At 32.2% G+C, this 11,339-nt stretch overlaps 1 protein-coding gene across 3 annotated transcripts; it reads right to left on the reverse strand.

The window, feature by feature from the left end:
* Positions 1-1,411: 1,411 nt before the first annotated feature.
* On the reverse strand, positions 1,412-7,446 carry LOC117905888 (disease resistance protein RPV1-like). Of its 3 annotated transcripts, none has more exons than XR_004649744.1 (8): positions 6,889-7,446; positions 4,564-5,617; positions 4,173-4,469; positions 3,979-4,081; positions 3,168-3,898; positions 2,267-3,015; positions 1,894-1,995; positions 1,412-1,697 (listed from the first exon to the last, which is right to left on the reverse strand). XR_004649744.1 is itself a non-coding variant. In XM_034818755.1 (8 exons), exons 1-8 carry the CDS (start codon positions 7,383-7,385, stop codon positions 1,694-1,696), a joined length of 3,306 nt encoding a protein of 1,101 aa, XP_034674646.1. In that variant the 5' UTR covers positions 7,386-7,446; the 3' UTR covers positions 1,412-1,693. The 3 variants fall into 3 exon arrangements, 2 of the variants coding, with proteins under 2 accessions (XP_034674646.1, XP_034674647.1); XM_034818755.1 differs by having other exon boundaries at positions 1,894-1,965; positions 2,468-3,015; XM_034818756.1 differs by having other exon boundaries at positions 1,412-1,759; positions 1,894-1,965; positions 2,468-3,015.
* Between the last annotated feature and the right edge of the window lie 3,893 nt (positions 7,447-11,339).

Consider the following 11,339-nt stretch of genomic DNA (forward strand, 5'->3'; position numbering starts at 1 on the left):
CCTTCCAGTTGTGTGTAACCTCTCACAACTAAACGAGCTTTGAAACGCTCAATGGTGCCATCTGAGTGCTGTTTGATTTTATAAACCCAATGACAACTAAAAGGCTTTTTACCAGGAGGAAAAGAAGTGAGGGACCAAGTGTGGTTGGAGTCTAAAGCGACCAATTCAGATTGCTTTACTTTTTGCCAATGGGGATGAAAGACTGCTTCTATATAAGAGATAGGCTCAATATCTTGACTGACAGTAGCAATAAAGGAGCGATGTTGTGGTGAGTAACGATAATTAGAGACAAAATGGCAAAGGGGATATCGCGTACCTTTTTCTGGACTTGATGACAAAGGCAGAAAATGGTTGGGAGACCATTTTCATTTTATTTTATTTTTCTTAATTTTTTATCTTTTATATTTTATATACAATACATTAGCACTAATTATATTATTATAATTATTATAAATATAACTTGAATTTATAATTTTTTTGCAAAATCAAAATAGAAATATTAATTTTTAAAACAACCCACCCAAACAGATTTTTGGCTTTTTATTTTTTAATACTATTTTTAAAAACAACTTTTAAACACTTTTCCTTTTAGAAAATATTAAAAAATTATTTTTTTTTCTCTTTAACTTAGAAAACGTTGTGAAACCACTAAGTTCTTAGGAATTCTTGTCAAGTTATTACTATTTTTTTTTTCAAAATTTATCTTAGGTTTCTAAAAACTTTTTTCAAAAATTTTAAAATGAAAATGTTTTACTTCCTTAAATTTTAAAAATTGTTTTTAATTGCAGAAGGTATATATATATAAAAGAATTTTTATATTTTATCTACAACTTTCTATTTTTAAAATTAAAAAATAGAAAATATATCTTAACATAAACACAAGATTTGATTTTTGTTTAGAATTTATTAACACATTTAATCAATAGATTTAAGATTGAAGTTAATAAAAGGTGTTTTCAATAACATAATAATTAATAAAATGAGAAAGAAATTTTTTTTAAGTCATTAAATATTAAACAAACTAAGATTATGTTGGTTAATATTAACGGATTGTTTTTAGTTGAATAGAAAAAATCAGAATAAGTAAAATATTTTAACTTTTTATATTCAATTAAAAAGCAAATATTACTTAAGTGACTCTTCAAAAAGGTCAAGTGAACTAGAATGAATCAAATGTTAGTCTACTCAATTGGACGGTGTTAGGCACTTAATTTTATCTTATTTCCGGCAAAATACTACCATGGGATGGGCCATCTTTGCAATTTCCTTTGTCTTTGCTTTTTCCCCTTTTCTTTTTTCTCTCAAATTTCTAAAATCCAGATGAAGCATAAAATTACTAAATAGGATAAAGCTTATCTTTTGGATATGATTGCATGGTGTTATGCATTGTAAAAGTCAAGTTCTCACTGACTGCTCATTCAAACCTCAATCATACATACATTTCATAGCTGAAAACATAAATTCTAGTTTCTAGCATTTGCAAGTCATACTTTTTCATCCACACAGAATGAATTATTCCCAAATTGCAGTGTGTTTTTGTCAAGGATCGAGATTAATGCCTACCAGTCTGCAATTAGATGATCAGTACAAGTAGACCATCCCATGTCTCTTTAGCAACTGTTTCTCTTTCAAGGACTCACATTCAGACATCAACTCATCCCACTGCTTGTCTTTTGGAACCGCTTCCAACCATTCAGCTACACCATAAGATACAAGGTTTCAATTCCATGTCTATATATATTATATAGTCCATAATCACCTATGAAGAAATTATTATTCATGTTTGTGAAACTTAAATTAACATATAAAGTTAAAATGTAAGATAAATGAAAGAATATAAGAAATAAATCATGAGGATCAAGTACTCTGGAACAGAAATGAAATTCTACGTACCTGACATGGGAAACCAACTTAAGCCTCAATTGATCAGTTGAGTGTTGTGCCTGAAACGCGTGGGATGTCCTAGCTTGGTTGATCAATTCCAAGACCCGCATGCTAGACAATGTAAACTTGTTCAAAACAAGACTTCAATGCCTCAAAAATAATAATGGGCAAATACTCTGGAACAAGTCCTAAAGTGGTTTACAAATTAACACAACTGGTCTGGATCTTTTAGGCCAATATTTATTTTTTTATTCTTTTTGTTTTTGGGGTGGGCATATTTTTACATCCTAGAAATTTTAAACAGAAAAAATATAATCCAGAATTTAAGTTCCTTTAATCTGTTTGCGGTGGAAACGCAAACCGGAAAGGAAAAATAACTTACCAATAATGTTGTCATGGCTTGAAAGGTCCAAAACCAGAGAGACACAGAGAGACTATCAAGGAGCAGGAGCTCTGGGGGTGCCATTGTGAATCCTACCAATTTGGCCTTGGATCTATGCATGGAATCGTCGGTGGATCATCTCAAACTTTTAGGGGCTTCTGATCATTACTAGAGCTACCACTTCCAACTCCACTGCTGTTCTTAAGATCAACATGTACAAGACCAATCCCACACTTTTTCACCTTCACTGGCTTACCATCAACATAACCACGAAATGACGCCTTTAAATGCCTTGATTTATGGGACCGGTACTTGTGCTTAATAGCAACATTAGAATAATACGTTACCCACACTGACTCTGATACACCATCATTATGGTCGCATTGGCAGGATGATCCACAGAAGAGATAATCCAAAAACCCAATTTCATCATCAAGGAAACTCAGTTCACATCCTAAGCGATAAGGTTGCGTGATATTCACCATGGCATTCTCAGACTTACTACTCTCTGGTTCATCCATTGATTCATCCACAGGTTCATCCTGTTGTGGAATATAAACACAGCATAATGCGAATCCCAAGAAGTCCTTCTTGTGGTACCAATTAAGAGGAAGCTTTACTGTTACTTCACTGCCAATACCCTCGTGTGATATCCACTCTGGAACTTCTCCACCTCCAGGGATAACAGTATTAAATCCCTGGCTGACACCATTTGCTGGAAGAGAGAAAAGCCTTCTGTATTTCAACTCCTACACATAAGGCACTATGTTAAACATTGAGCATGACTGCATAAAAAACCTTGAATATAAGTTTAAAAAAAAGGCCTAAAAGTTATATTTTTGCGTTTAGATAGCCTATTTTGACCCAAAATTCTAAAAATTTGGTGCTATGAAAACTATACCTGAATTTCTTGTAAACGAGCAGATTTGAAGCAATTTAACTGCCTCTGCCATTGCAACAATGATGTACTTGATAAAGTTTCCAGGCTTATGCAATCATGGGCATCTAGGACTCTGAGACTTGATGGAAGCTCTGGAATTTCTAGAAGACTCTTGCAGTGCCTCAACCCAAGCACTCTTAGCTTAGAAAGTTGACTTATGGCATCAGTTACTTTAAGAAAATGGTTTCCACTTAGATCTAATACTCTCAATGAGTATAGGCAACAAATATCATCGGGAATTCCTCCTTCTGTTAAATTGCAGTAACTTAGGTCCAATTCTTCCAATGAGTATAAGCTGCCAATGTCACTACCGATCGCTCCTTGCTCTAGGTTGGTGCCATGCACATCCAATACTTTTAAGGAGCACAAACCAGCCAAAGAGGAATCCGATTGAGGGCTAATCAATTCTGAACTTGATGCATAAAGCTTCTCTAGACATTCCAGGCTTCCCAGGTTGTCGGGCAGTTTTGAACACCCGATTACATTGAGAGTCTTAAGACATTTCAAGTTAGAAAGGCTCTCTGGAAGGCTTTCAAGATTCGTGCAGAATGCCAAGTTCAAATATTCCAATGAGTATAGATTCCACGGGATCTCTGCAAGTTCCTGGAGTTTTGAACAGCGAGAGAGATCAAGATTTACAAGAGAATCCAAGTCCCAGATGCTGCTTGGAATGTTCTCAAGGTTTGTGCACCCTATAAAATTTAAAAAATAAAACAGCTAGTTAGGAACTATAATAATTATAAATGGATGAACCTTAAGCAAATTGTACCACCTTCAAGAATTAGACTCTCCAGATTCGGTGTATCTGAGAAGTCTGGGATTTGAATGAGCTGCTGAGAGTGACTGAGATTGATAACCTTTAACTTCTCAAGAGGCTGGAACAAAGAGTACTTGGTTTTGGTAAATAAACTTCCCTGACCTTTAAATTTATAAATTAAAAAAAAGAAAACTAAATAATAATCATACCTTGCTCCCTTCCCAAAGTCCTCTTAGTTCACTATTCTGCAGATTGAGTTCAATAAGCTTCTCTCCATGAAAATTTGATGGCAAAGATTCCAAAGGATATCCATCCCAATGAAGATATCTTAACTCATAAGACGGAAATTCAAAGTCCGTAGAAACATGCACCATAGAACCACATTTATGATCCCGACAAACTTTGAGTAATCTAAGTTTGTTCATCATTTTGAAAGCTTTAGTGGTAAACGCTATTCGTTCTGCTGCAGATATTTTTAGAACTATCCCTTCAATCGCATCAGTCCCCTGAAAATCAAGATTCATAAATAAGTGAAATGCAAAAAACGTAAAACCAAAATAAAACTATAGGCATTCATAACTTCAAGCACTTGGATCTTACTTCATTTTGCCTCAATATGCGATGGACATCCTCTGATCTCCACAATCTGCTCTGCTTTCCTGGCTCTTGAGGACATGCTTGATGAACAACTCCTTGACCCATTTGTTGCAATAAAGGGTGCATCATTATCTTATTATTTGAAAAAGTTAGGAGAGACTTATTATAGAGATCTGTTATTGCTTTCTCAGCCCCATCTAATATTCTTGAGACAAATTCTCTTTCTTCCCCTTTAAAAAAACATGCAATATCAAGAAATATATCTTTTGTTTTATAATCTAGTCTATCATAACTGATTTGAAGCACATCTTGAATTTCTTTCAAGGATTGGTGTTTTAGTTTATACAATATACTTTCCCATTCATATATTGACTTACCAAAAAGAAAACCACCTAAAACTTTAAGAGCCAATGGAAGGCCCTCACTATAATTTACTATATTTAGGGAAAGTCCTCTGTATTCTCGTTTAGGAAATCTTGCTTTGAAGGCATAAAGACTAAAGAGACGTATAGATTCTTCAAAATCTAATCCTTGAACCTCATATATAGCATCCACTCCATGCTCAAGTAGTAAATGTTTATCTCTAGTCGTTATAATAATTCTACTTCCCCCACCAAGACAATCTCGATTTGGAACTAAATCCTTTAATTGACTCAAACAATCCACATCATCAACAATGATAAGAATTTTTTTTTTTTGCAATTCCTCCTTTATCTTATTGAGCCCTTCATCAACATTCAGCTCTTCATAGGATAGTTCTGTAATGTCAGATAGAAGTTCTTTTTGTACTCTAGGCATGGATTGCTCGCAAACACTTGGAAGAAAGCTAGCACCATCGAATTGGTATGAGATTGAGTTATAAATAACACGTGCAATTGAGGTTTTACCAATTCCACCTAATCCCCATACTCCAAGCATGCGAACATCATAAGATCCAATGCCTATCAATGACTTCAATTCTTCCAAACGTCCATCAATTCCAATTAAGTTATGACCTGGAAGTTTCAATTCGCGATTGACGAAATCAATGATTTTCTCAATAATAGTTGACTCATTCCTGTTAATAATAAAGTAAAGCAATGTTAATTATAAAATGCAGCAAAGATATAATGGGGTAAAATTAGTTACAAAAGATTATTATTGTGAAGTTAATATGGTGATGTCGTGCTGTGTCAAGGGCAATGAACTCAATAGAGAAAACTTGTCTACAAAATGGCAAGTTACTTCCCAAATGTAGTATTCTTGTTATCAGTAGAACCCCATAAAGATAATAGGTCTAGTTTTAAAATATATTAAATATTAAAATTATGATTTATTTTAATTTAAACATATTCAATGATATTAAATAAATAATGATATATGTATAATTATTTTAATATTTATATTTTTTATATTTAATAAATATATAAATTATATAAAATAAGGACCTATTAAAAAATTACGTTTTATATTTTTAGTAATAAATGAAATCAAACTATAAAAATAAAATAATTAAAATTAATTTATTTAATATTTAAAAAATGAAAAAAATGAAAAAATGGGTGAAATATTCATAAATATCAATGAAATATTGAAACATGAAAGAAAAAAATTGATGAAATATTAATAAAATGTTTAAAAATATGGATTCGTATGAAAGATATACCTGCACATCCAGATATTTTAAAAATCCACTAACGTACTTTTTATTTCATTGTTTAATATTTTCATTTTTATATTGCACGCCCTGTCACCCTTCACCATCAATGTCAATATTTCTCAATATTTTAATTTTTTTTTTATAGTTGTCAGTTCTGTAAATGCGCTCTTTTATTCTTTTAATGTTCGTCATTTTTATAAGTAAAAAGCTATATCACGTATCGAACACGGGATCCCTGTGTCCAGGTGCAGCCCTATTTAATATTTCTTTTAAGGTAATAAATTATAATATTTAGAAATATTTGGAAATATATTCCACTACTATGTTTCAAATTAAAATAAGAAAAATTAATAATTATTAATTTACAGATGTTTAAAATATATATATATATATATATATATATATATATATATATATATATATATATATATATATATATAAAAACAGTATTTAACATTCAAACATATATAAAAATAAACAACTTAATCCCTTAATACCTAATCATATTCAAACATTCAAACAGTATTTAACATGCTCATCAAACTCCTTCCAAAACAAAATTAGAAGCTACTATAAGTTGTTGATTTAACACTGATCCAAATTATTAACTTGTTAATTCATGATTTAAGACAACTAAATCCTTATAACTTAATTAAATCAAAAGCACAAATTAAGGACGTTGAAGTTACCCATCCTTGGGCACATGGAAACTAGATAGATAGGCTGCTTTAGTCAAGGCATCCCTCCACCTTTGCACCTTTTTCTCATCTACATCTCTTTTATGAATGCAAAATGCCTCTCCGAAGCTCCCTCTTTGCACATGCACATCAGGACGGTCCACGTGGTAGAAGACCGGCAAGACTATTTGTCCCATTTCTTTCCTGCACTCCATGATCTTCGCGAACTCATCCAAACACCACTTGGAATGCGCATAGTTTTTTGAGAACACAACTATGGAAATTTTTGATTCTTCAATAGTTTTCAAAATTCCTGATTTGATCTCCTCTCCTTTCTCAAGTTCATCGTCTCTGAAAGTTTTAGTCGTCGACCGAAGCAAATTTTCGTATAACTGATCCGTAAAATTGTAGCCGCTGTCTTCACCTCTAAAACTCAAGAACACATCGAAGTTATATTTACGGATTGGGGTAGAAGAAGAAGAAGAGGGTGTTTGGGTAGAGGAAGCCATTGTTGGAGAGTTTTTGGATGAAAGCTTAAAGAGAGTTGAGGAGTAACTTGTGGTGAGTCTATTCTTGACATGCCCTACAACACCTTTGGGTCCTTATATGATATTGATTTATTTATTTATTTATTTTTTTGGTTTTGGTTGGACCGTAAAAGCAAACATCGATTCTCCGAATACATGCAAGCTGGTGATTCTTTTTCATTTTTGGTCCCATGTATAAGCATGTGATATGACAGACAAATGTCAAAGAGTAATGAGTGGAGAGGTAGGTGGCTTTTAAAACAATTAAAAAGGAAGGACCCACCCACATCCACGGATGAAAATTTCGCTTTATACGGTGATATATCGATATAGGTTAAGAAATATTGTTTATGCGGAAGAAATTTCAGAATGAAAAAATTAGATTTTATCGTCGAAATATCTATTATATTTCGGATATTGGAGGTAACTGAAACAATTTTGACCACCAATTATCAATGGAGAGAAATTTCAAAAACATCAGAAAAATCATTAAAATATCGGTTTTGGCCGATAAATCTCCAAAATATCTGCGCATGGAGCGATACTTTTTTGCCAATTTTTTCGATTGATCATGATAAATGGACGATTTTTGCTAGTTTTTCCGAAAATTCGTCGTTATTGTTGCAAAAATGGCTCTGCATCCGATCAAATTTGAATTTTTGATGATCCTCCTAGATTTCACCCATGCTTTTATATTATAGATTTATTTTATATTATCCTTTCATTTTTAACACTTTTTATATTTATCTCATTAATCCTATTTTTAAAAATTATTATCACTTCACTCTTTTTATTTTATTTTATATTTATCCTTTTAATTTTATTTCATTTTAAATGTTTTTATTTTAAAATATTAAAAATATAATTTTACCCAAAAAATTGCTACAATATAAAAAATTAAGAAAGTTCTAATATTTTATAAATTAAAATTAATTTGATAAAATAAATTATTAATAATTTTAATTATTTAAATAAATTAATGTTAATAGAAAAAGTTGTTACCATATATTTTTAACAAAATTTTATAAGTTAAATCTCAAATTGTTGTAAAATTATAAAGGGAAAGGAAAAGAAGACAAGAAAGAGAAATTAGAACATAGGAAAATAATAGAATTAATTTTTATTAGAGGTATCTCTTTTTTATAGGAGTCACAAAGAGATATATATCAATATGAATGATCATCTATAAGTTCCTATAATCCGATAAATTCTCATATTTTATAACACTCCCCCTTAGATGATCATAAGAATATGTCTCATTAAAACATTACTAGGAAAAACCCTATGAGAAAAAAACTCTAGTGAAGGAAAAATAGTATAATATTCTTTTGGATTACTATAACTGCCTCGTTAAAAACCTTGTCAGTAAAACCCATTGGGACAAAACTTGGACGAAGGAAAAAAGAGTGTAGTATATTCATATTATCATTCTCCCCCTCATGTAAACATGATTATGATTTCTTCAACATTTCAATTGGTAGATCTCTCAATCTTCGTATTCCAAAGTCATACCTTAACTTTTTCAATGTGGTCGAAGGTAATGCCTTTGTGAATAGATCTGCTAGATTATTGCATGATCGAATTTGTTGAACATCAATCTCATCTTTCTTTTGGAGCTCATGAGTATAGGAGAATTTAGGAAGACATGCTTAGTTCTGTCACATTTTATGAATCCTCTTTTAATTTGTGCAATACAAGTAGCATTATCTTCATGTAACGCGATTGGATTGCCTTTGATGGAAGGTAGTCCACATGTTTCTTGTATATGTTGGATCATTGACCTTAGCCATATACATTCACGACTTGCTTCATGAGTTGCTAGTATTTCTGAATGATTTGATGATGTGACCACCATTGTTTGTTTGATAGATCTCTATGAGATAACAGTACCATTGTAATTAAACACATACCATGTTTGTGACTTACCTTTATATGGATCTGAAAGATATTCTGCATCTGCATATCTAAGCAATTGTTACTTTGATTCCCTTGAGTAAAATATACTCATATCGGTAGTCCCGCGAAAATAACGTAATATATGTTTTGATACCATTCCAATGTCTTCAAGTTAGAGTGGAACTATATCTTGCTAATACATTGATAGAAAAAAATACAATGTTTGGACGTAGACAATTGGCAAGATATATAAGTGCACCAATAGCACTAAAATATGGTACTTTAGGACCAAGTAATTCTTCATCCTTTTTTAGAAAGACAAAATGGGTCATTTTTCAGATCAAGTTATTGGACAACATTGGAGAACTTAAAGGATGCACTTTATCCATATAAAAACGCTTCAAAACTTTCTTAATGTATGTTGATTGATGTACTAAAACTCCATTTGAAAAATGCTCGATCTACAGGTCGAGACAAAATTTTGTTTTTCCAAGATCTTTCATCTCAAATTCCTTTTTCAAGTAATTTGTTGTTCTTGTAAGCTTTTCAAGAGTTCCAACAAGATTTAAGTCATTAACATACACTGCAAGTATTCGCTAAGGCGATTGTACCACATGTGTCCAGATTGCTTTAATCCATACAAGGATCATTGTAACTTGATTGAGTACATGCTACAAGGCTTTGTGCTATTTGCTTTAGGCAATTTAAATCCTTATGGGATTTTCATGTACGTATCATTATCCATGGATCCATATAAATATACTGTAATAACATTCATGAGACGCATATCTAGTTCTTTTGGGATTGCCAAACTAATTAAGAAATTATATGTGATTGCGCCCATGACGGGAGAGAATGTTTCCTCATAGTCAATACCAGGTTTCTGCGAGAAACCTTGTGCTACTAATCACACTTTATATCTTATAATCTCATTATTCTCATTGTGTTTTCGTACAAATACCTATTTGTACTCAACAGGCTTTACATCTTCAGGTGTTTGGACTACATATCCAAAAACTTCTCATTTTGTTAATGAGCTTAACTTTGCTTGTATAACTTCTTTCCATTTTGGCCAATCATTTCTATGTCGGCATTCTTCCACATTTTGTGGTTCATGATCTTCATCATTTCTTATGGAGGCCACTTGGAAAGTGAAAATAATATTATTTTGATCCCATTTTTCTCCTATGTATAGGTAACTTACTGAGATCTCACAATTTTCAGGTACCTATGCCTCTTTAGGGGCTTTTCGTTTAATATGTCCATTTTCATGGGCTTCTTGCTCAATATATGCCTCTTCAGGGGCTTCTTGTTCAATATGTGCCTCTTCAGAGGCTTCTTGTTTAATATGTGCCTCTTCAGGGCCTTCTGCATTATTTATGCCTCTTCTAGAGCTATAGATTTATCAACTTTAAATTGATCAGTCATTTTGATGACCTCTTTTAAAGTGCTAAGTTTTTCTTGGGTTCTCCTCTTCCAGGGAGTTACATCCTTTGAGCTGATAGTTTACCACACTTCAGGCATATCTTAGATTAATTTGTTAACTATCCTACAGGGATATCAATCCGTGCTGGAGTATTTGCAGCCGGGACATATGACATTGTCACTTTCTTTGTATGAATGCATCTTGTAGTTGATTTGCAAGATTTTGTAAATGAATGATCTTTTGAATTTCTAGTTCACATTGATTTGTATGAGGATCAAGATGAGTCAAAGTCAATCCATTTCAAATAATTTCACACCGTTCTTCTGGAACTGACTTTTCTCCTCCTAACGGCGAGAAAATTGTCTCATTAAAATGATAATTTGCACAACATGTCATTCTACCTTTTAAGTGTATTGGTAGACTAGTCACTAATTAAAAACTTCTGGTTTTGTAATGTACATCCATATGACCTTTTACCCTGGGGGACCAAGTTGGTCTTAAAAGATTCTCTTGGATCTATCATCATATAAAGTGTCATTTACATGGAATCAAATACTACTAGTGACATAGCATAAGCTCTTCTAGAGCCTTTAATTAGGTTTCTATCACCTAAT

The sequence above is a fragment of the Vitis riparia genome, chromosome 18 (assembly GCF_004353265.1).
Source record: "Vitis riparia cultivar Riparia Gloire de Montpellier isolate 1030 chromosome 18, EGFV_Vit.rip_1.0, whole genome shotgun sequence".
NCBI lineage: Eukaryota > Viridiplantae > Streptophyta > Magnoliopsida > Vitales > Vitaceae > Vitis > Vitis riparia.